This window comes from Protopterus annectens, chromosome 2.part0 (assembly GCF_019279795.1).
Source record: "Protopterus annectens isolate FY-2018-M chromosome 2.part0, PAN1.0, whole genome shotgun sequence".
Taxonomy (NCBI): Eukaryota; Metazoa; Chordata; order Ceratodontiformes; family Protopteridae; genus Protopterus; species Protopterus annectens.
The window spans coordinates 1,461,319,732-1,461,345,873 of record NC_056728.1 but is presented as its reverse complement, the minus strand read 5'-3'; the positions used below and the strand labels follow the sequence as shown (position 1 = coordinate 1,461,345,873).

Genomic DNA, 26,142 nt, shown 5'->3' with positions numbered 1-26,142 from the left:
TTTCCTCTCTTGAAACACCGGGCAATGTTATAACAACAGTCTATGTGTGTGTGCATGTGTGCGGACAAACAAGATCTGGGGAAGCAGTAGTGGTGCATCCTGGGATATGAGGTAACTCAGCCAATAAGAGACTTCGTTCTATTGTATAGCGTGCCGAGTCGGAGCCGAGGATCGGCTCCGAACCCATCTGTAGAGAATGTAGGCGAGATGGATCCCATACATCTAAAGTTATGGTAAGTACATAACTAAAAGTTTCCTCACATAAGTCTGCTACGAGGAAAACGTATGCTAGTAAACGGAAACGGTTTTCTTACTGGGCAGAATCTAGAAATTTGGATCCTTTCTCAGCCCCAGTCCATGAAAATCTTGAATTTCGAGCACAGCTTTTTCAGTCTGGTGCGGCTTCCGCTACCATTAGAGTACAACTAGCTGCCATTTCAAATTTTCATATCGGTATGTTTAATTCTAGCATAATGTCTCATAAGCTCTGCCAGGCCTTTATGAAAGGAACATCTCTTCTTAGACCCCCAGTTAGAGATCCTCCCCCTCCTTGGGATCTCCATTTAGTTTTAGCCTCCCCTTTGAACCGGCAGCATCATGCTCTTTAAAATTTCTTTCTTGGAAGACACTTTTTCTGTTTGCTATCACTTCAGCTAGACGTGTCTCAGAACTTCAAGCAGTATGTGTTCATCCTCCTTACCTGGTGTTTCACAAGGACAGAGTTTCTCTGAGGACCAATCCATCCTTTATTCCTAAAGTCTGCTCAGAGAACAATTTAAATCAATCCATAGATCTCCCAATTTTCTTTCCTAATCACAGCAACAAGGCAGAATACAAGCTCCACCAGTTCGATGTAAACAGACAATTGCATTTTTACCTCCATATAACTAAGGAACTAAGAAAGTCAGACCATTTATTTCTTTCTTATGCTTTCAACAAACAAGGCCTTCCAGTTTCTAAAGTGACCTTATCCAGATGGTTATCTGATACTATTGCCTTTATTTATCAGTTATGAAATAAAGAGCTTCCAGCTAAACCAAAAGGCCATTCCACTAGAGCATTAGCCCCCTCTGTAGCTTTTCAGTCTAGGTTGCCCATAGACTCAATTTGTGCAGCTGCCACTTGGGCAAACCCCCACACATTTATCTCATTACAAGGTAGATATGGTCTCCCAGAGCAGAGCTTCCTTTGGTTCTACTGTTCCGAAGAGTTATTTCCAATGAACCACCCAGGATTTTAGGTGCTAGGGACGCTGTCCCAAACAGCAAGAACGAAGGCGAGATTGACAACTTAACATAAAGAAGTTATGTACCTACCATAACGTTCCATGTTAGTTGTCTTCATCTCGCCTTCCTTCTTGCTTCCCTCCCTCCTTCCCCCCTTTCTAGGGGATTGTGAGGAGTTCCCTTTTGTTTTCACTGGCTGAGCATCTTTTACTACTTCCCATGCCAGGTAATTTATAACTCTTTCCTTGTTTAGGTGTATTAGACAACCAGTTTTTAGGAACTGGTTACTCTACTTATGTCTAGTGTGCGCTATCACAAACGAGATCTGGGTAGCTGACGCTGGGCATGCTGGGATAAGGGGTAGCCTGGAGCCAGTAAACAGCTCTCGAGCTATAGAAGATGGCCGAGTCAGAGCCGAGGATCGGCTCCGAACCCAAACAGTAAGAAGGAAGGCGAGATGAAGACAACTAACATGGAACGTTATGGTAGGTACATAACTTCTTTTTGCCTTCCATTCAAGGGTTTTCATGGATGACATTTATGCAGCAGCAACATGGGCTGCTCCTCATACCTTTATCACTCATTACAAATTGGATTTGGTTTCCAGGGGGAGAGCATCCTTTGGTTCAGTGGTGCTCAGGAATATCCTTCCATAGGGCCTCCCAGGAGATAAAGTAGCTACGGACTCTGTCCCATCAGTATTGAATGAGTGAAGATTAACAATGTCTGATAAGGAAGTTATGTTCTTACCATAACGTTCCATCTGTGTTGTTGATCTTCATTCATTCATTACATCCCACCCTCCTTCCCCCTCCGAAAGACTCCTGGAGGTTCGGATTTGGTCCAAGTTCCTTGATAGGGAATCTGGTCAGATAAAGCCCTCATTTTCTTTCTTACGGGCAAAAGTGATCTGAGGTGATAGAGAGAGGGGCACTATGGGTAAGCTTAGTTTGAGAGTTTTTTGGCTGGAGCGAAGACGGAACCGACACCCGTCAGTAATGAATGGTATCTAGGGTTGAGCCACCTTCAGGAGTTACAGCTCCTACAGCAAGGCTTCCTGGGTATGTGTCCGGCTTGACAATCAAGGCTTTTGAGAGAGTACTCTCTTAATCTATCTCCCTGGAATTGGATCCAGCTCTCCCCTGTAAGACTTCCCAGGGTCCACAGCCTACTGTTCTTTCTTGTCTTTAAGGGACAGCCTGTTTCCAGAAGCCTTGAGTCAGTTCTCCTGAGGGAGACTGTGTCAGCTTCCAAGTCCTCTCTTGAGCAACATGCAGAAGTGGTACAGAGGAAGCACAAGTGCAAACGGAGGCACTTGGATTCTCCTGAGGAATCTCCTACCACCTACACTGAATTTGTTGAGAGAGAAGTTTCTCCCAGATACCGCCTGGACGATGCATTTTTCTGAGAGATTTTTGAACTTCTCAGACAGAAAGAGTTTGATCTTCATAAAATGTCTTCTCTAGAAGAGTCAGTTGACCAATCTACTTCTTGGGTAGTTCCCCCCGGCTTTTGAGATGTAGACCTGATCTCTTTCCAGTCATGGAAGGAGCTGGACACAGCTGAGCCTGTTCCCAAGAAACCCAACATATTTCTGGTTGCTTCCAAAGATTGTCCCTATCAGAGGAAGGGGCCCTTGTTAGATTCCATGGTAGTGGTGACAACCACTAAGAAGGAACTTACAGAAGAAAGCTCCTCTGTCTCTGCACCAAACAGAGAACTGCATATGCTGAACAGACATGGGAAGCGTGTTTTTGTCCAGTCTACTTTTTTTCTTGAGAGTGCTTGATTACTTGGCTCACATTATGTGTTTCCAGAAGGATTTGATCAAGGAAATTGCCAAGTCATTCCCGGGTTTCTTGTCAGCAAATCAAAGAAAATCTGTTGATTCAAAGTTGGCTACCTTACAGTCCTTATCCAGTGATCTTTAATAACACAGAGGGTGCATCTAGAGCAGCCGACACAGGTATTTCCATAAGAAGGTATGCCTGGATGTGGTTATGTGACTTTGCAGAACATTTCAAGATGTCCTTCTTCAGTGCCCCCTATGATGGATCAACACCTTTTAGTTTCAAAGTTAAGAAGACTATATCAAGAAGCGATACAGATGGTAAAGCCCTAGTTACCATAGGGATTAAATTCTGTACCCCTTCTGCAGAAACCAAAAGGGAGGAAAGATAATTTGGTTTAGTAAATCCCAGGGTTTTGTATCTGATTCTTCTGGAGAAAGAGCTCCTCAAGTCAGAGGAGAAAACTCTTCTAATGGAAGTCACCCAGGAGGCAAAGGTGGCCTGCAAAGCCAGGGCTTCAGACATCCTTTCTGTGAGAAGCCTTTCCAGCTTCCTGAACAGTACCCTGACTGTCGCACTCTGGAGACAGTCAGGGGCACTTTTCCCTGCATGCAACAACCTGGACGTCCATTTCTCAAAATGAATGGGTGCAAAGGATCATTACTAGATGCTGTTTCATTCCCTTCCATACCGTTCCTCTATGCCTGAAAAGAATTCCTGATGTTCTACCCTCACAAAAGCAAGAAGTTGCTTCAAAAATAATGAAGCTGTTAAGAAATCGAGTCATCCAAGAGGTCCCTCCAGACCAAAGCATATCTGGAACTTACTCAAGATTTTGTTTAGTGCCACAGAAAATTGGGGACTTAAGACCACTCTTGAGCCTAAGCCGCTTCAACAGGTTTGTGAAGCAAAAGAAATTCCAGATGGTCACGGTTCAGTACATTCTTCCCTTACTGAGGAAGAATGAGTATATGTCCTCAATAGATCTTCAGTATGCATGCTACCACATAAAAATGAATGCTCCAGGAAGTACCTTGCCTTCCATCTGGGAGACTGTCATTTCCATTTCAGAGCTCTGCCTTTGATGTCAACATAGCCCCCTCCCCCCACCCCAGTGTTTACCAAATGGATGGCAATAGTGGTTGCTCATCTACAATTGCAGGGTTTCCAGGTATTCGCTTATTTGGATGACTGGCTCATCATCACCCTTACCGTGAATCTACTTATTTAAGCCAAAGACTCCCTGCTTCAATTGTGTACAGACCTGGGGGTTACAGTAAATCTAATAAAATTTAAATCATAACCAGTTCAGTCACCAGAGTTTATTTGAGCACTTCTAGACACAAAATGTCAGACTGCAAGGCTCCCAAAGACAAGAGATACATTGCTTCACCAGCAAGCCCACAATGTCTTATCCCACCAGAATCTACCAGGCAAGACTAATTCTTCGCCTTCAGGACTCCATGGAAGCCTGTATCACACTAGTCCCCCTAGTGTGTGCGTGCGTGTGCGCACGCACGCGTGTGTGTGTATATGTGTGTGTTTGCTCATTCGTGAATCCACAAATTGAAATGGCTTAGACTACATGTAAAAAACTTAAATATATTGCTATTGCTAATAATTTTTATATATTTCTTCATTCACTTGATCAGAGTAAAACATCTGAAATGTACACTGGTAATAAAGTGGCTGTAGAGGCTGAACAAGTTTGTGTGTGTAAGTGTGTGTTTGCATGTAGTCATTATTAAATATTTATGCATTGAATGTAAACTACTTCCTTAGCAACAATTCCATATCCTACACTAACTTTAAAACATTAGGCAGAGAAGCTGTTTTCTTTCAAAAATGTAAAAAAAAATATGTAAACCTGACAGTAAAACAAATACAAAGCAGTTTAACGGACAAATAATTTTCTAAACACAATTGTACCTGAAAAGGTGACTTTACAAGGAAATGACGGACTTCCTTGGATGGGGATGCCCTTTGTCACACTTGTGCAAATCATTTTTTTCCAGGTAATGCTTACCCTGGGGGGCATTATTGCCTTTTCAATAGCAAGGAGCTTCAGCTAAACCTTAATGCTGAGGTCCATTGCTTTCTTAATCTTGATTTGCTCTATTGAGCTGAAGGGACCAGCTCTCAGTATACTTAGGCTTTTTCTTAGAAAATTGAAACGGGATCATTCTTTATTGAAAATAGATATTTCTTTAAATTTCTTGAGGTTGTTTGTAAAACTAGTGCAACTTCTGAAGGATGAGGTAATTTTCTAATGCTTTTCATCTTCAGCACTTGGTAATTTAAGTATAAGGCAAATTGAACAGCTGACAAACACAGAAGAGTAGTTGGTTCAACCAACACACTGGGATGGTACTATGAATCAGCATCCAATTCCCTCAGCTCTTTTAAGTGAAGATCAGAAAAAAGCACTTCACTGTAATAGTGCGATCTATACATTGTAAGCGATATCCTGCCTGCACAGAGCACTTCATTGCTTATGCTTTCGGTAAAAAAAAGTCATATTTTTAAACTGTAGCCAATTACTTGATACAAATGTAGCACACGCATCTTTGCTACATTTTATACCTCACCTGCTCAGAGTGCTACAGTGCTCAGGTTTTAGTTAAAATGAAAAATATTTTTTTTGTTTATTTTTACTTTGAAACTGTAGCAAGCTGCTTTTTACAGTGTAGCTAGCATATGTTACAGTTTAGACCACACACAGAGTACAGTCCTCAGGTTTGACTGTAAACGCCATACCATTTTTTAAAAGTCGTAAGAAAGATTGGGATTGGCTGATTGCAGCCCTAACACTTTGTGCCCAAGGCAGTTGCCTCTTTTGCCTTCCCCTAGCTACACTACTGGACAAACATTACACTGTACTCTGACTAATCCAGCACTTACTTTGCCTTTCAGTTGGTAGAATTTACTTCCCATAGTCACACTTGGAAGCTAGCGGTTCTGTAACTGGCAGTGTGCTAGGGTCTTAAAAGTATGCAAGACAAAATAGTAAATAAAATAATAACTGGACATTTCTTACTAATAACTTGATTTTTTTTATTCATTAAAAGCCATCTGCAGCCACCTACTGTGGACATAGAACTTTTGCTGTGAGAAAGAAGTAGAGAAGCAAATGTTAAGTCCTGCATCATGGGTAGAGAAATCAGCAGCTGCCTGGGAAAGTTTTATATATCAAGTTGTCCCAGCACCTTTGGCATGGTGCTTTTCATTTCTTGATGATAGTGTTGTACACTTAGATTTATATGTGCTATATTTTAACTTTTATATATGATGCATTCAGTCTTATTTTACTGTTAGGGGTTTCAGTATTTAAAGTTGCACTTACATGGTTAAATGTTTCCTTTTCTGCTTTGTTGGTAAATGGTAAAAATATTAGTAGACCAGAAATAGTGCTTCGTAACTTAACATGTTTTACTTGTAATTGAGAGAGACTAATAAAATACAGATGTTTTGGGATAGCGTTAACCATTCAATTTTTGTTTTTGTTTTAGCCATGAAGTCTTGCACTTCGGTGTTTTTTCTGTTGTGCTGTGTTGAACTAGCAAGAAATGCCAAAATTATCATTATGCCGCCAATTATGTTTGAAAGCCATCTGTATATTTTCAAGACCTTGGCCTCAGCACTGCATGAACAGGGGCATCAAACAACATTTATAGTATCTGCAGGCAGAGTTGTGCCACCTTCTGACCATTATCAACTGCTGCATTACCCGGGGATATTTAACAGCAGTACTGCAGATGATTTTTTACAGTCCAAAGTGAGGAACATATTTTCTGGGAGGTTGACAGCATTAGAACTCTTTGACATTTTAGATCACTACAGCAGGAACTGCGATCTTATGGTAGGAAACCAAGACTTTATGGACCGCCTCAAGAGGGAAGAGTTTGACTTATTCTTAGTGGATCCCAATGAAATGTGTGGATTTGTTGTTGCTCATCTTTTGAGGGTGAGATATGCTGTCTTTTCTACTGGACTTTGGTATCCAGCTGAAGTAGGTGCTCCTGCTCCTTTGGCCTATGTTCCAGAATTTAACAGTCTACTTACAGACCAAATGAACTTCCTAGAGAGGTTTATAAATACAGTTGTGTATCTTGTTTCGAGGTTTGGAGTTAACTTTTTGGTCCTTCCAAAATACGATAGGATAATGCAGAAATACAGACTGCAGCCAGAACGGTCTATGTATGAATTAGTTCAAGGGTCAAGTTTGTGGATGCTATGTACTGATGTTGCATTGGAGTTTTCAAGACCTACTTTGCCGAATGTTGTGTATGTGGGAGGAATTCTTACCAAGCCTGCCAGCCCCCTCTCAGAAGTAAGGTTTTCTGATCTTATCTGGACATTCTGTTTTGTTTTTATTTCTTTATTGTGATGTAGTTGCTACTGCACTGAAGCTGCTTTCACAGAGGAAAATAACTGTGTTGCTTTTCATACTTAGTATGGGCATGAATACCACTACACACAAACTCTGAAATGAACTATGTTTAGACACATTTCAAAAGACTCAGTGGGTAAGGATATATTTTAGTCAGCAGTATGCTTCTTACATTTTGGGCAATGGGCCATTTTAGCATTTAACTTTTAGAGCCAGAAAAGCATTTAAAATTCATACTATTTTAAAGTTGTAGTAAGTGGGTGAGGGAAACAGAAAACTGTATTTTCCTCCCTGCCCAAGAATTGAATGTGAATTTTAGGGGCAATACCAAAGTTAGAGCTGCACCAAACTGCATGTCAGTGAAGTATGTATCCAGTGTTGCCAGTACTTATCTGATTCACCCATAAATTGTCAGATCCGATTGGATCTGACCTTAGCACCGACTCTGAAGCTTCTCTGTTCCAGGGCTATGACTCCTCCCTTACCCATAATTTCCTCTGCTCCATCTTAATACCTCAGATCTCATTTGCCACCTAAAGACTTAGGTCGTATCTTATGAGGGCTGTCCAATAAGTAGTGTCTTTTGTGTGATATTTCCTTTTTTTACACTCCTCACACTACCGAGGGATTCATCTCACCAATTATAAGGGCTTTTTACTAATATTTTCTGATAGAGTTAGTGTATTTGTTAGAATAGGCAGTTAGGTTTGTTGCATTGCTAGGTAGTAGATGTTTATACAGTTTGTTACATTAGTGTGTGTATTTTTTCCTATTATAGATTTTAGTATATTAGTGTAGGGTATTATAGATATTAATACAGTGGGTGTTTATATTTTGTTGTTTAGTAATATGTTGATTACAGGGTGCTGGTTATTTGCAAATTTTGGATAGTAGTTATAGTCTGTGAGTAAAACATGTCAGACAGCCAGGGGTTTAAAAAGTGTTCAAATGGTGGACACAAACTCCCTCCTCAGGGTCCACATACTTTGTGCATATATTATTTGGACAATGCCAAACTCAATACACAGAGTCAAGCTTGTTCCTCCTTCAGTTTTAGGGCACTCTAGACTAGAAACTCCCTCAGATTTTGTTTGCCGCCAGCATTGTGAGACGTGGTTGCTGAGTCTCGAGCTTTTTACCAAGATTCCTTGGTAAGATTGGTGTGTTTCTTCAGATAAGTGATTTTTCTGATCTTTTCCTCCCCTTCTGTTATTGTCAAGGTGTATATCCTATCCTTTTTCTTCTGGATCAGCAGTTTGTTTTTGCTATGCTTTTCTTGTGGGAACCGTTGGCCTTTTGATTTCCCACTGTTGTTGCTGTTAAAAAAAAAAGAATGTAGATAGTTGTATACAACTAGATGTTCTTCGTCTCACATTGCTGCAGTCATAACCTGTGGGTAGTCCGCTGTCCTCGGTCGGCCCGAATACCAAAGTGTTAGGCTGGCGTCGGTCATGGTCGCTCAGATCTGACGTCAGTACGCAGTGGTACTAAAGCGCATGACCGACGCCATATCCTCAGTCTTTCTTGCCGCATGGTCCGAAGCAGAAGCAGCGTTTGCAAGTGCCGTTCGGCGTCCTGAAATTTTCGTATTCTGAGTTTCAGACCGAAGACCAGGTTGGGCTAAGTACCCCGTTGGGGAATATTTTTGTCTTTTCTTGCCTCAGTTAAATCCGGATGTCAGAAAAAGTTAATAATTGTATTTCTTGTGGGAAACAGATACCTCATAGGGACTACCACTCTCTCTGTATTCCTTGCTTGGGGCCTGAGCACGACGTAGTCGGGTGTCGCTTTTGCGCTAGATTTAATAAGCGCACCATTAAACGCAGGTTGGATTGTGCTAGGCTTGTTTTCGGTAAGCGGTGTAACTACAACATGCCGTCGGATCCTCCGACGCCCGCTACCGCTAAGAAGCGAAAAGAAAAATCGTTTAAGTCCAAGCAGGATGAGTCGTCCGTTGCGGACGCCGGTTCTTTGGAAACTACGGTGGAATCTGTGGATCCAGCCGAGGTTTCAGCTGAATCTCAGGGGGAGCCTTTAATTTTACAGGAAGTGGCCTTTCAGGAGTTAGGTCAGGCCGAGGGGGCCTCTCAAGTTTCTGTAGTTCCTTCTTTACATAAGGTTGTTAGGCCTTCTACTTCTGTCACTAAAGCTCCTTCTAAAGCCAGGCCTGGTCTTTCTGGCACAGGCGTCAGCCCTAGTTCTGCAGGTTCTGTTCCTAAAAAGCATATGCTGAAAATGGCAGAGGATTTGATTACTTTAATCAGAGGTTCTATGCCCCCTCCAGATAAGAGGCCTAGGGTGGAGACAGAGGTGGAGGGATTGGAGCATTCCTCGGATTACTCTGAGTCTTCAGCTGAGGACATTCAGGAGTTTCCTCCTTATTCTGATTCGGATGCAGAGGATTCCTGTCCTTCTGCTTCTCCTCCAGAGGATTTTTCCTTTTCTGAAACCCTGCATTCCATGAGGGAGCATTTTAAGTGGGAAGGTCAGGATTTCTCAGATTCTCGTAAGAGGCTTAGGGAATTTTTGTTTTTATCACAGCATAGGCCCTTGGCCATTCCCCCTGTTTTGGATGTTGTTCAGGATGTTTTTTCTGAGGCTTCCCTTAATCCTGATTCTTTACCTCCTGCCCCTGTCAAGCCAGACAGGTATTACAGAGTTCCAGAGGCTCATAAATATTTGTATAAAAGTCCTAGAGCTGACCCGGAAACTATTAGCCAGGGACCTAAGGGTGTCAGGGCTTCTGTTGTAAAGAATCCAGTTCCTCTGGATAAAGATTTTAGAGCTTTGGATAGGTGGGGTAAAAAAGTGTATACCTCCTCCACACTAGCTATGAGGGCTTTAAATTGCCAGTTTCATATGCTGAAGTACCAGAATTTTCTGTTAAGTCAGTTGAAATCTAAGGTAGATGCTTTAGCTGAGGGTATAGAGTGTAAGGAATTACAGGATTTAGTTCACGCCTCTGATCAGGTAGGTAAGCATTCCTTGCAGTGTGGCTTTGATGCTCTTCAGGCTTCTTCCAGGGTGGCTGCCCACTGGTTCAGTTATTCGTAGGCACGCCTGGCTTAAGGATCAGAATTTGTCAGAGCATGTTAAAGCTCGAATTTTGGATGCTCCCCTTCAATCTGAAGTTCTTTTTGGTTCTCCTGTGGAGGCAGTTTTGAAGAAAATGGAAGACAAAGCTAAGTCCATGCAGACAGTTAAGGAATTTTTACAAGTGCAGCCCCCTAAGTTTAGCAGAAATTGGCCTGCAAAAGGATGGGCTTATCCTTCTTCTGATTTACAGTCTAAGGTCAGATCTAGATGTGGTAGGGGCAGAGCTCATGCTCAGGGTTCTTTCAGACCTAGGACGTGGAGTTCCCCTGCACAATCTTCTGGTGAGGGCAGGGGTCAGCCTTTTCGTAAACAGACCCAATGACCTGTATCTCCAGCTGCCAGATCCCTCCTGTCTGGCAGCTCCTCTAGGAGGAAAGTTGGCACTTTTCAAGCAAAATTGGCTTTTAGTCACCCAGGACAAATGGGTGTTGGACATTATAAATCGAGGCTACAAGTTTTATTTTCACACCTTGCCTCCTTTCAAAGGCATGCCGGACGTACCTCAGCAAAAGCTGGAGGCTCACGAGCACATTTCTTTACTTTTAAAAATGGGGGCTATCCAGGGGGTCCCTCCATCAGAAGTAGGCCTAGGATTTTATTCTCGCCTGTTCCTTGTGCCAAAGAAAGGAAACACTTGGAGGCCAATTCTGGATTTGTCTATTCTCAACACATACCTAGACATTCCAAAATTCAAGATGTTAACTTTGCAGCAACTTCTGCCTCTGCTAGGCAAAGATCACTGGATGGTAACTCTAGATCTCAAAGAGGCTTATCTTCACATTCCTATCAGGCCCAGCTGCAGGAGGTTCCTGCGTTTTCGGGCTGGTACTTTTCATTATCAGTTCTCTGCATTGCCCTTTGGCTTATCTACTGCGCCCAGGGTGTTCACAAAGGTCCTGGCTCCTGTGATAGCCTTTTTACGACTAAGAGGAATACAAATTTATCCTTATCTGGACGATTGCCTGATTCTTGCTCAAGACAAAGTCAAGTTACTTCAGCATCTACAGTATGTAATGGCAGTGTTAAGGTGCCTAGGGTATTCTGTGAACGAAACAAAGTCCAGTCTAGTACCCTCTCAGGACATGTGATTTCTGGGTGTGAGACTGAATACAGCCTATCAGATGGCTTTTCTGACCCCGGACAAACAAAGAAATCTTTCCCTTTACTTCCAGCAATTATCCCTCCTGTCCAGGCTGACTGCAAGGACAGTCCTTCAAGCCTTGGGGTTCATGGCATCTTGTATTCTGGTACTTCCCAATGCCAAACTACATATGAGGAAGCTACAATGGTATCTCAAAAGTGTATGGACTCAACACTGCCACGATTTGGACACTGTCATTCAGATAATACCTTGCATCCAAAGGGAATTTTTGTGGTGGGCTCAGGAATGTCACCTAAACAAGGGACTCTCTGTGACCCGACCAGAGGCGAGTCAGATCTTAACGACAGATGCCTCAGACATGGCTTGGGGAGCACACTTCAATGGGAAATGGATTCAAGACACGTGGCCTCCCAGACTACAGCATTTGCATATCAACATGAAGGAGATGTTAGCAGTCCAATTTGCACTGATGGCTTTCAAGGATCTACTTCAACCGGGACAGGTGTTGATTCAAACAGACAACACAACAGTCATGTGGTACATCAACAAGCAAGGGGGAACCCATTCGTACCCGCTTTGCAGACAAGCTATGATTTTGTGGGAGACTGCTCTGAGTTTGCACCTCACTCTTCAAGCAAAGTTTCTGCCAGGAGCACAGAACTCCTTAGCAGATGTTTTGAGCAGACAGATGGTGGATCCCCACGAGTGGAAATTGGATCCTCATGTATTTCAACAGTTGACAGTGGCTTGGGGAACTCCAGACATAGATCTGTTCGCTTCTCCACTAAATTTCCAACTGCCAAAATTTTGCACAAAGATGTTTCACCCAAAAGCTTGGAAAGTGGATGCTCTATCTTTCAGTTGGACCAACCTTCACGTCTATGCCTTTCCTCCTCTGCCTCTCCTTCTCAAGGTGCTCTTGAAGGTCAGACAGGACAAGCCTTGCATGATTCTAATAGCTCCAGATTGGCCACGTCAGCACTGGTACCCTCTGCTGAGGAGTTTAGTGCGGGAGCCTCCTTGGCCTTTGCCATCAATTCCACACCTTTTGTCCCAGGCAAGCAATCATTTCCTCAATGTCAGGATACAGTCCCTGCATCTGACAGCCTGGCATATTCTGTTTTAAACCCTGGGGGGTCGCAGCTTCCTCAACAGGTTTTGAATGTCATTTTGGAAGCCAGACGGCCTAGTACAAGGAAAGTTTATGCTGATAAATGGAGGAGTTTTTTTCTTTGGAGCACAACAAAGAGCTTTGATGTTTCAGTGCCTAATTTGAGTGTTACACTACAGTACCTTACAGAATTATTAGACAAGGGTTTGTCTTTCTCCTCTGTGAAAGTTCATGCTGCAGCCATTTCTGCTCACTATGACTGTGACCCACCATTATTCTCTCACCCTTTGTTTAAGCAATTTCTTAGAGGGGCAAAGAACATAAGACCCCCACGTAGAGCTCCTACTCCTTCCTGGGATCTCAATTTTGTGTTGGAAAAGCTTACGTTACCTCCTTTTGAACCTGCAGCTACATCTGAGTTGAAGTTTTTGTCTTGGAAGACTGCTTTTTTGTTGGCCATTACGTCTGCTAGGAGGGTATCTGAATTACAGGCCCTAATGGCAGTTGAACCCTTCCTAATATTTCATAAAGATAGGGTATCCCTGCGTACTAACCCTACTTTTATGCCAAAAGTTGTTTCTAATGTGGCCTTAAACCAATCTATTCATTTGCCTACTTTTTATGCTGATCCCCAAAATAAAGGGGAAAAAATTTTGCACTCTTTGGATATTCACAGGCAGTTACGTTATTATTTGAGCAGAACTAAAGGGTTCAGGCAGTCTCAACAGTTATTCATTTCTTTTGCCTTGGGTTCACAAGGAAAACCTGTTTCAAAACAAACTATTTCTAAGTGGATTGGCCATTGTATTGCTTTTTGTTATTCTCATCATGGAAAGGAGGTTCCGGCTGGGATCAGACCTCATTCCACTAGGGCTACTGCCACTTCTACTACCTTTTTAAGGGGAGTAGCTACTAAGGATATTTTGGAGGCAGCTACTTGGAGTTCAGTGCACACTTTTACTAAACATTACCATCTCCCTCTTTATTCCAAATCTAGGGCTGGGTTTGCCACTGCAGTTTTACAGGGCATGTTAGCAGCTCCTAATGCTTTCTGATTTTGCCAACCTCCCTTACCTTTGCTTTGGGATTCTACCCACAGGTTATGACTGCAGCAATGTGAGACGAAGAACATAGTACAATTTTGTACCTACCATAAATGTAGATGTTCGAGGATCCACATTGCTGCAGTCCAATTTTCCCTCCCTCCTTCCCCTCTGTAGTTTAGGGTTGCTGTGTTGCTTTTGGGGTAATTATTTTTTCTATATTGGTGGTTGGGTATTTCTCTATTTTTGGCTATGGCCTTTCTTTTTTAGGCCTTCTGACATCTGGGGCAAGAAAGACTGAGGATATGGCGTCGGTCATGCGCTTTAGTACCACTGCGTACTGACGTCAGATCTGAGCGACCATGACCAACGCCAGCCTAACACTTTGGTATTCGGGCCGACCGAGGACAGCGGACTAACCACAGGTTATGACTGCAGCAATGTGGATCCTCGAACATCTACATTTATGGTAGGTACAAAACTGTACTTTGTTTGCATAGTGCCTTTTTTATTGTGATATGGTATTTTGTTGGCTGTGGTTATTGCAGTTGTCTGTTCTTGCCTGCAGTGACATTATGTCAGAAAAACCTTCTAGCTTTAAAAGGTGCACAGAATATGATCATAAGTTCACCATTCCAGTACACATTCCTTTTGTGTTTATTGTCTTGTCCCGGAGCATCTGCGGTCAGCTTGCTCTGCCTGTGAGAGCTTCACTCGTAGGGCTATCACTGACTGCAGAAATAAGTTGATTTTAAAAGGTCTTTTGCGTTCTTTTAGTTCCTCTCCAGGGGCCCAGACCCTCTCTAAGAGTGTGACAGGGTCCTTTAACTCCAAGAAGCGCCCTCATAAGTCCTTGAGGGCATCTTCGGAGCCACACTCCAAAGTTCCGAGGGAAGTTCAGATCTTAGCCCGCTTCTGCTGTAGCGGATCTAAAGCACTCTTTGGATCCGACCGCTTCTTATCTAATTTCCAGTTCTCCGGAAGCTGCTTATGCCATTTCAGATCCTTGGACTATGGATCCTAAAGCTAGCATTGAGTCAGCTCCTTCCCTTGGGCTGCAGCAGACTCTCGCTATGCACTCCAGGACCCCGCCAGTGGCTTCTTCCAGGTCTTCTGGGAGACTTTCAGATGCCGACGTGGACAGGATGATTAGGATGATTCTCAAGACTCAGATCCAGTTGGGGGTTTTCTCTGCACTGTCCCCTCTGGGTTCTGCGAGTGGTTCCCTTCAAGCTCAGCCTCCTTTTCTGATCCATCCCTTGGTATCAGAGTCTCAGGATCGTAGCTGACCAAGAGATCTGATATCGAGTATGAGGAGCTTCCCTTCCTCCACTCTGATCGTTGCCCTGACCTCCATTGTTTTTGGATTGCAGCGGGTCTCAGATCTCGGATGTCCCCGTCTGATCTGGAGGGAGGAGTTCAGCTCCAACTATGTTTGAGCCATTTCTTTTCCTTGGCTCTTCTGCGCTGAACAGTTCAGGTCCGATTCTACCTGGAACCCGGGACTCGGGGATCCTGGTCCTCTCTACTTTAGTAGCTTCGAATCTGGTGGAAATGGGGAGGGATTCACTGGTCCCCTTGGCATTCCAAGTTGTAGAAAGGGCCTTCTCTTGCCAGAGGGATCCAGTCTCTTTGAGCTATGACCCCTCCCATCAACTTCTCTTGGATCAGAGACTTGAGCCTGTCATACCTGTCCAGAGTAAGCCCGTCCAGACTAGCCTGCAAACACTTCCCCCAGAGGGATCCCCCTCGTCTTCTGAGACCTCCTCTGAACATCCCACATAGGAGATCCCTCGTAAGAGGACATGCAAAAGGAGGCACATTGACTCCCCCTTGCAGTCCGTCACCGAGGACATGGATTTCAATGAAGGGGAAGGATCCCCCAGATCACCATCGGATGACGTCTCCTTTGGAGACATTTTAGAGATCCTGAGGCAGAGAGGTGGTTGGTCAGTCCAACCTCCTTTCTTGGAGGTGTCTGTGTTTTTGGAGGCTTTCTGGATGGACCCATCTACATCCTGGCTGGCTCCCCTGGCTGATGAGCTTGTGGATTTGGTGTCTTACCAGGCCTGGAAGGAGCCAGACTCTATCGAACCGATTCCCAAATGCCCGGATAATTTCTTATCACCCCCTAAGGATAGATGTTTTTGGACCAAGGGTATTCCAGTTGATGCCATGATTGTGGCAGCAGCTACCAAGAAGGAGCTAGCCAAACAGAGCTCCACTGTCCATCCACCAAACAGGGAGTCCAGAGTGATGGACAGCTTTGGTAAGCTCGTTTACACCCTGGCCACCTTTTCGCTGAGAGCTTAAACCTACCTGGCACATTTTACTTGTTTACAGAGAGAACTGGCAAAGATCATGTCAGCAGAGGACTTCCAAAAGGTTTCCCCCCGACTGACAACTCTTTTGTTCTTGTCCAATTCTTCCATGAAGCTTATCTCCCATTCCATGGAGGGTGCCTCACGGGAGGCTGGCTAAGGCATTGCTCTCTGGAAACATGCCTAGATGAACTTTTGTGATTTTGCTGAACTTTATAAGGTGTCCTTTGTCAATGATGGATCCTACCATTTCGGTCCATCGGTCAAAGAGACCCTAACCCAGAGTGAACAAGAAGGGAAGACCTTATCTGCCGTCGGGGTCAGGTTTTCAACTCCTCAGAGCATTAGCTTGAGAAACTTAGCACAGTAGAAAGAAAACTTAGTTCCGAATATGTCAGGGGTCTTCCCAGGATTAGTGCAGTGATTCTTCCTCTAGAGGCAGGGGAGGATGTTTCAGTGGGAGACACTACCCCTGGGTCAGAGGGGGTCTACAGAATCAGGGTTTCAGGGAGCCTTCAGTTCAGAATTGGTGGTCACAGATACCACATACACAAGTGCTGTAGATATAGCCAATCTACTGGCTGACAGATTCAGCGAAAACCTCTTCTCTCTGTACCCCCCATCAGTAAACCAGGACATCCCCAGTACCTGCCCCCACCCTTTATCTCTAGAAAGCAGACCATCACTGCCCTCGCAAAGGCAAAAAATACAGCCTCCATGGGACCCGATAACATCCCAGGCTGCATCCTACATGAACTCAGGCATGAATGTGCAGCACCATTAGGCACCCTATTCAACCAAAGCCTGAGTACTGGCTTTGTCCCAGCCGAGTGGAGAACAGCCACTGTCATCCCTTTACACAAAGGTAGAGCATTCACCATCAACCTAACTAGCCTGATCTGCAAGGCCATGGAATGGATTATCATGAACCTTATTAACAGGGACATTGGCAACCTCCAAACAGTCGACCCCACACAATCTGGCTTTGTTAGGGGGCGGTCATGTCTGTTAAATCTGGTTGACTTCTTTGAGACAGTCACCAAAAGCCATGGACGAGGGGAAGATTTTGCACACCGCCTACCTTGACCTGGCCAAAGTCTTCCACACTATTCCCCATTCGGACATCGTAGATAAACTCTCTCATCTAGGCATCAATCCATATGTTACCAGATGGGTAGCAAACTGGCTCACTGATAGAACCTACCTAATCAAAATAAGGGAAGCCACCTCAAGCAGTAGACACTTAATGAGTGGCCTACCCCAGGGATCGGTCTTGGGGCCTCTGTTATTCGGGATATACTTCTCTGAGGTGCAGGCCAAAACCAGTGGGCTATGACTGACCAAGTTTACAGATGACTGCAAGCTGGGCACAGTCATCAATTCCCCAAGTGATGTGGAAGTCCTCCAAGAGGGTCTCACACAAACAAATGACTGGTGCCAGAAACATGGCCACAAGTTGAATGCCAAAAAATGCATTGTCCTCCCCTTTGGGGAGAGTGACGTCCCCACATATTATCACATTAATAACAGTGTCCTAAGCACAGAATCAGTAGTGAGGGATTTGGCAGCCAGGTTGTTAGAAATATGACTTTTGACCACCATGTTGCTTCTGTTGTATGGAAAGCTTTCTACATGGCCCACTTCATAAGTAAGGGTATCTCATCCAGGGACAAAGAGGTCATAAGATCCCTGTATTCTTACCTTATAAGGCCAGTTATTGAGTACAACATCCCCTTTGGCATGTACCTCGCAAAGCACATGCAGCAGCTGGAGAGACCACAGAGGTTCCTCACCAGCAGAATCCAGGGCCTCCAACACCTACCCTACACAGATAGGCTAAAAGCCTTGTCCCTCTACTCAGTTTCATACAGACTTCTCAGAGGTGATCTCTGTCTGGCATACAAAGCAATTTCAGACCCCGCCTTGATGGGACTGCTGCATATCTGCAAGTCAAGCTCCACTCGAGCAACCCGTCTGCGTGACCTCAACCTGGCCTGTGATATCAATAGGACTTGTTGGCGGGACAGATTTGTGTCCCAGAGACTCCCCCATCAGTGGAATAGACTCCCTCTCCACATCAAGCAGAGTACTTCATTATCCCTTTTTTAGCACAACCTGGATAACTGGATGGGAAACAGAAAATACTCTCCTGGGATTCCACCTGTATCCCTGTTGGACAGGGGCTCTGGGTGCTGACTTGTTTAAACATGGGCTAAACTCTTGGCTAGGCTTATAAGGGCCTCTGGGCCTCCTGTGATCCTGTGATAGACCCTGTCAGCACTTCAGAAGCTCTGCCTGATTACTCTTCTCTGAAGACAGTCGGAGGTCATTTTTCTGTGCACCCACATACCTGGACTGATATAACAGAAAACAAATGGGTGCTAAAGGTTATATCTGCACGTTATTGCATTCCCTTTCTCCTTCCTTCACCAGAGAAGTCAAAAAGGCTCCCCGACGTTCCACCCAGTCAGAGGGAGTACTCAGTAGCAGAAATTCTAAATCTACTGCAAAAAGAGCCATCTAGAAGGTCATGACCAATTAAAGAGAATTCAGAACTTACTCTCACTTCTTTTTAGTGGCAAAGAAACCCGGGGACCTGTAATCAATTTTAGATCTAAGCAAACTGAATTTGCTCATAAAGAAGGCGAAGTTCTGAATGGAGACAGTCCGGTCATTTCTACCGCTACTGTGGAAGGACGATTGGATGTGCTCGGTGGACTTAAGGATGCATACTATCTCATCAAAATAGACAGATGTTCCAGACATTATTTGCGCTTCTGGCTCGCAGCCAGTCATTTTTAGTTCAGAGCTCTGCCCTTTGGACTCACCACAGCCCCCAGGGTGTTTACCAGATGTATGGCAGTAGTTGCAGTTCACCTGAGACTGCAAGGATTCCGGGTGTTTCCATATCTTGATGACTGGCTTTTCACTGCCCCAACCAGGCATCAACTACTCCAGGCCAGGGACTACTTCTTCAACCTTGCCAATCACCCGGGTATTACCTTAAACCTGACAAAGTTGAACCCATCTCCAGTTCAAAGTTTAGAATTTATTGGAGCTGCCTTGGACGCAGTGAACCAGGTTGCAGCTGTACCTACTCATTGGGTTCCGACTCCGAGTGACCATGTTCAAGCCGTCTTAAACCAGCCTTCTCCACCGGCAAGGCTGATACTTCAGACTTTAGGATCTATGGCAGCTGCCATCCCCTTAGTCCCTCTTGCAAGATTTTTTATGCAAGTTCTTCAGTGGACACTGGCTGCTCAGTGGTCTATTCTTTACCAGCCTCTATCTGTTCCTATCAAATTGACTTCAGTTTGCAGAAAGCATCGTTAATGATGGTTGCTGTCAGACAATCTAATGATAGGCAAGCCCTTTCTTCTCCCTTCCCCCTCAGCCACGGTTACCATGGACACTCCCAGTTTGGGTGGAGGGGACATTTCAAGGAAAGGTGGTCCAAGGTATGTGGTCGCACATGGAGACCAAGTTGCATATCAGTGTTCTGGAGATGAGAGTATTCCTCCTTACACCTTGCAAGCATTTCAGGATGTTCTCCCTCTGGGAACTATTGCGATTCACACAGACAACATGTCAGTGGTGTGGTACATCAACTGACAAGGAGGAACTCGTTCTTATCCGTTATGCAGGGAGGCCATGAGGGTTTGGGAATGGGCGATGTCTTCAAACTGTTTTCTTCTTGCAACTCACATACCAGGGAAATCCAGTGTCCTGGCAGACAAGCTCAGCAGGTCCATTCTGACCCCTTACAAGTGGTCCTTCAACCAGTCAGCGGACTTGATCTTCAGCCACTGGAGTTAACCCTTATGTGACCTATGTGCATCCCCCAGAACAACAAGTGCAACAGCTACTTTACTCTGATACTCCCTCCAGGGAAGTCCCTGAGGGACGCTCTGGTTCATGACTGTCCCCTGGCCTCCTCTGTGCAAAGCAAAGCATTTAAAGTCCTCAGTAATCCTCATTGCCCACTATTGGCCTTGTCAGATTTGGTTCCCCTTTCTCTGGTCTCACCTGAAATATCGTCCATGGATATTGGAACCCAAACAGGACCTCCTTTCTCACCCAACAGAGCATTCCCATCCAAATCAGGTCCCACACAAATTTACTGCTTGGTTTCTCCACTTCCAGTGATTGTTCAAAGGTTCAGGCTTGCTTCCCTCGTCCGGGACATTATTTTAGCCTCTCAAAAACTGGCTACTGAGAAAGTCTATGGGAGTAAATGAAAGAGATTTGTTTTCTGGGCTTCTAAAGAGAATATTGACCCTTTTCAGCTCTGATTTCAGTCATCCTTCTCTTTCTTGCATCTCTTTTCATAGAGGGGGCCGTCTTCTCTACCATTAAACTTCAATTGGCAACCATCTCTAACTTTCATTCAAGTAATGTTTCCAGTTCCCCTACTAATTCCAAGCTGTGCAAGGCGTTTTGAAAGGAATCTTCCTCCTGAGGCTCCCAGTCAAAGATACTTCCCTACCATGGGATCTCATTGTGGTTTTACAAAGCTTATGTCAAAAACCTTTTGAACCGGCCAGTGTGACTTAAAATTTCCTTTCTGGAAGACAGTTTTTCTTATCGCCATCACTTCAGCAAAAAGGATTTCTGAGATTCAGGCCCTGTCTTCTAAGCCTCCCTACATTGTTTTCCACAAAGGTAGGGTGTCCCTTCATACTAATCCCTCTTTTATGCCCAAGGTAGCTACAGAATTAAATCTCAACCAGAACATACAACTGACAGTTTTCTTCCCAAATTTTTTGAATACAGGAGAACGTCTGTTACACCTGCTTGATGTACATAGACAATTATGTTTTTGTCTTCATAGGACCAAACCTTTTCGAGTCAGAACAATTATTTGTGTCCTTCTGTCGTAACCGTCTCGGCCAGGCAGTGATGGAAAGTAGAAGCTAAATGGATAACAGGCTGCATTACTCTGATTTACTCCAGAAATGGATTAAAGCTACCTCATCTTCCTAAGGCCCACTTAACTAGGCCTGTGTCCACTTCATCTGCCTTTTCTTCTAGAGCATCTTTAGATGATATATGTGCTGCACCCACTTGGTCAAAAGCTTATACCTTTGTCTCGCATTATAAATTGGACATTGTTTCCAGGACCAGAGCTTCCTTCGGCTCAGCAGTGCTCCGGCATGTACTTCCTTGAGACCACCCAGGAGTTTTATAGCTGGGGACTCTAACCCAACCGTGAGGAGGAATGAAAGAGACAACATCAGATTTATGAGTTATGTACTTACTATAACTTGGTATCTGTGTTGTCTTCTTTCATTCCTCCTTTCCTTCCCTCCCTACCATCCCCATTCCTGGTGCGCTAGAAGACCTGGAGATAACTTTTTAGGAACTGATCTTCCTGGTTTTTGAGCCTCTGGTTCTTAGTGTGTACTTCTTTCTTCTCTGCTCTCTATCAGCTATTTGGGCAGCAAACTCGATCTGAAGGAGTTAGACAGAGGATGGTGCATTATGGGAAGTGTGAGGGGCTTGAAACTTGGATCTTAGTCTGTAAAAATGCGGCTGAGACAGTTCGGAGGGTCGGATCCATAACCTAACAGTGAGGAGGAATGAAAGAAGAAAACACAGATACCAAGATATGGTAAGTACATAACTCATAATTAAGGGTCTTCTTCCTCCACGGACAGGGTTTGCAGTTCCTACAGCTTCTCCCTCCTCTGCTACCTTTTTTTTCAGCTAAAAAACAGGATAAGAGACCCAAAGACAAGCATAAAGAGGAAGAAAAATAAAGAGAGAAGGTGAAGATAAAAGAGAGGGGAAAGGATAAAACAGATCCTGAAAAGGTTGAAGATACATTCCCCGGATTTGACTTTGCTGTCTGGACTGGATGCAAAAAATCCTTGATGGTCGGAGTCAGCAGTTTCTTAGGTCCACCCTTCACCATTGTGGCACCATTTGTCTCCAAACCCAGTGAGTCCCAGGTTACACTCTCCCATACTCTAGGAGCTGAGGTATTCCAGTCCATGTTCAATGTCTTTTTCTACTCAGTCATCCAGAAGCCCAACTGAACAAGACAGTGACAGGATGATGAGGAAGTTCCTTAAAATGCAGCTTGACGGGGGGGTCTATTGGTACCATACCCTGGGAATGTACATAGTCTTGGTCCAGTTACCTCTCCCCTTCCTTCTCTGGCCTTGGTGTGCCCTGTGGACCTGACTGTCTTGGATCCGGCATGTCCCAGGGTGCCTTTCTCAGAGCCAGTGGTCTGAGTTGCTTTGACTCTGACAGCATCCCTGCCTCTTTCAACTCTGATAAGTTCGGATTCGGACGAGACTTGGAGCTTAAACTTTGGTGCCATGGTTCTTGGGGATGGGTCAGTGCTGAAGTTGTCAGAACCATCCATTCCCCTCAGGGCTTCAGCACATAATAGCCCAGCACTGAGATCAGTTTTGGGTTCAAGACCCATTGGCTCCAAGGTAGCTGTTCTGTCTGAGGATTAGAGGAAGCTATGGAGCCAATGGCAACATCAGCCTTTGAGGTTTTTGCAAGGGTCCTATTGATGCCAAGGGAAAAGGAGCTTCCATCCAGCTTGGTTCCATCTGAACCCCATCAGGACTCTGCTTTTACTTTCCATCATCATGTCAGACAGGGACAGTGAGTACCACAGGCTTCTCAGGCTGCATGATGCGTTAGCTGCAAATTTGATTCAGAATCTTGTGATCTCCCAGTGGAACTAGTTTCTAAGAAACAGACATGCATGAGGAAGCATGTAGACTCACCTCCAGAGTCTTTCACTGAAGACATGAACTTTTATGAAGGGGAGGGCTCCCCTAGATTCCTTTTAGAAGAGAAGATGTCACCTTTGGTGAGATCCTTGAATTGATAAAGCAGAGAGGGGGATGGTCCACCAATAATCCTTCACCAGTATCATCTGGTGAAGGATTATTGGTCCGTGTTCTTGGAAGCCTTTGGTTACAACTCAACATCTTCCTGGGTGGTACCACCCATTGATCCCTTATTGATTTCATGGGCCAAAGGGCATGGAAAAACCTTGGCATTGTGGAACCGATCCCAGAAAAAAAAACTGACAAGATATTGGCAGCCCCAGAGAGAAGGAAACATTAGAGCAAAGATCCACTAATGGATGCAGTTGTGGTAGCAGCAGTTACTAAAAAGGAACTGTCAGAGGAAAGTTCCTTGGTTCATTACTCTAACAGGGAGACTAGGGCTGTGGACTGGTTTTGGAAACGGGCATATGCTTCAGCAACTTTCTCACTTAGCATACTGAATTATTTAGCCCGTGTTTCTAGATTTCAGAGAGACCTGACCAGAGAGCTCTCCAGGTATCTCTCGAGTAACCTGCCTGTGGGTGTTCAGAAGACTATGGACTCCCAGCTTTCTACCCTTCATTCTACTTCCAGCATAGCCGTGTGACTGCTTTCTAATGCAACTGATGGTATGTCTAGGGGAGCAAGCACAAGCATCACCATGCATCTGCACGCCTGGATGCATCTCTGTGATTTTGGGAAAAGCTTTTAAGACATCCTTCATCAATGCCCCCTTTGATGGCTTCACTCTATTTAGACCAAACGTAAAAGACACGCTAACCAGGAGTCAGCAAAACAGTAAGACTCTCTCTGCAGTGGGAACCTGTTTCTCTGCCCCTCCGAGAACCTTTTTTAGAAATCAAAGAGCTGGAAAGAAAAAGTGGTTCCATAAGTCACAGAATTCTTATCATGACAGCTTTGGGGATAGACCTTCTTGTGGCAGAGGAGGAGTTAATAACAATGAACATCTCCCTAGTGCCAGAGGCAGACTGTACAACCAGGGCTTCTGAGGTTGCTTCACAGAGAACCCCTATCAGTGTCCCAGAAGGATTGCCTGACTGCTGCTTTCTGGAGGCAGTCGGGGTGCACGCCTCTATGAACCCACAAACCTGGTAAAATATAACAGAATATCGGATGCTATTCAATTCCCTTTTCCCTTCCTCCAATAAAAAGAAGAAAATTCCCAATGTTCCACCCTGTTAGTGGAAACTCATAGCAGCAGTAGTTTCAAAGCTGCGAAGAAAAAGGAGTCATCCAGCCAGTCTCAAAAGACCAGTTAAGAGTCCGGTATCTACTCAAGGTTCTTTTTAGTCCCCAAGAAAACAAGGGACCTCAGGCCCATTTTGGACCTGAGTCATTTAAACCAATTTGTGAAACCAATAAAATTCCAGATGGTCACAATTCAGTCCATTTTGCCTATACAGAAAGATGATTGGTTGTGCTTCATAGATCCCCAGGATGCGTGCTATCATGTAAAAATGCATTCAAGGAGATTCCTCCATTTCTACCTGGGACCAATCATTATCAATTCACATCCTTGCCATTCGGTCTCACCACAGCCCTCAAGGTGTCCCAACAAGATAATGGCAGTGGTTCCAGCACATCTTCACTTGCTAGGGATCCAGGTTTTTCCATATGTCGAGGATTGGCTCTTAACTGCTACCTCTAATGCCCTGCTATTAAATCATCTGGTCATTTTGCTCTTTGATGCAGTATGTAGAGATCACAATCAACCTACTCAAAAGTCATCTTACCCCGACTCAGCAAAGAGAATTTGTTGAATGTCATCTGGATTCAGGTGTACAGATTGCCAAATTTACGCACTCCAGAGTGCTGTGCCTGCACCTCACAGCCACGCATGTACTCCATCACCCTTCTTCCCTGGCAAGAATAATTCTCCATCTTTTAGTCTAATGGCTTCTATAACACTAATGACTCCACTAAGCAGATTTTATATGAGAGTTCTTCAATGAACTCTAGAGGTAGAGTAGTCTCAAAAAATTTCATCCACAACATACAAAAATTTGTCTTACTTGAATTTGCAGACAGCATACCTCTTGGTGGATAAAATGTCCTTTAGTGGCAGAAAGATGTCCTTAACAAATGGATCTACCTGTGGCTGTACTAACCATGGGGCATCCTTTCTACTGTGGGGCATTTCAAAGGGAAGATGGCCCAAGGTACTTGTTCACAGGTTGTCCTCCCAAAAGGTGTGATTTCTGTACAGTCAGACAGCATGTCAGTAGTCTGGTCCATCAGAAAACAGTGAGGAACATGCTCCTATCCCGTATGTCAAGAGACCATGAGAGTTTTGCAATTTGTGATGTCTTCTCATCATTTCTGATTACAGTGCATATACTGGGGGCATCCAGTGTACTAGCTGACAAATTGAACAGAACTATCTTAATGCCTCATGAGTGATCCCTCAGCCCAACACTGTCAACCCTGATTTTTCGTTGCTGGGTCCAGCCTTACTGTGATCTCTTTGCATCCTACCTAAACAACAAGAGCAGCAGTTACTTTGCCCTGATCCCTCCACAGGGACAGTCACTGAGGGATGCCATCTTCTACAGTTGGCCCCCAGGCAGTGTTGCCAACTCTCTGGAATTCTTCCAGACTTTCTGAAATTAAGGGACACTGTCCAGAAAACAGACTGCCTTTTCCGGACAGCGCCTTGTCCAGAAAAAATAAAATCAGTTATCTACAGGAGAGCCCCTGAGAAGCTAAGTGCTCTATATTGTGCTGAACGCTCCACATTTAACATTGACTTAGCCCACAGATGAACAGTATACTTGAAGTTCTAAATTTTAGCACTAGGACCCTAAGTGTGTGAGAGTGTATGCATGTATGAGAGTGAGAGAAAGAGATCAATTGCATTATTATTTTACACTCGCTAAGCAGCTGTTTAGCGAGTGTAAAAAAAGTAAAATAGAAAAAAAAGTGTGCATGTGTCTATGTTTCTGTCTGCGTGCATTAGTGAATGCATGTTTGAAAGTAGATGAGACTGTGTGTATGAGAGATTGAGGGAGAATGAGAGCAGTTGAGCGATCTTGTGTGAGTGAATGCATGCATGAAAGCAGAAGAGACTGTGTAAGAGAGCAAGAGAGAGTGAGATGAAAGCAGAATAGACTGTGTGTGTTAAGAGTAAAAAGTGAGAGTGAGCGAGCAACCCCCTGGCAGCAGTTAAGAGGTTTGTGCGTACCTCAATCAATTACAGCAAGAAATCTGAACAAAGCTATACATAATGGGGGGACAAAGGACCAAAA

The 26,142-nt window shown here is 44.3% G+C and overlaps 1 protein-coding gene across 1 annotated transcript in view; it reads left to right on the top strand.

Annotated features, from left to right (window-relative positions):
- UGT8 (UDP glycosyltransferase 8) overlaps positions 1-26,142 on the top strand; it is a 1,281,033-nt gene that overhangs the window by 141,019 nt on the left and 1,113,872 nt on the right. The window contains exon 2 of the mRNA XM_044061664.1: positions 6,526-7,346. Coding sequence (XP_043917599.1) covers positions 6,528-7,346 — 819 coding nt within the window. The 5' untranslated portion in view covers positions 6,526-6,527. The remainder of the gene's footprint in view (positions 1-6,525; positions 7,347-26,142) is intronic.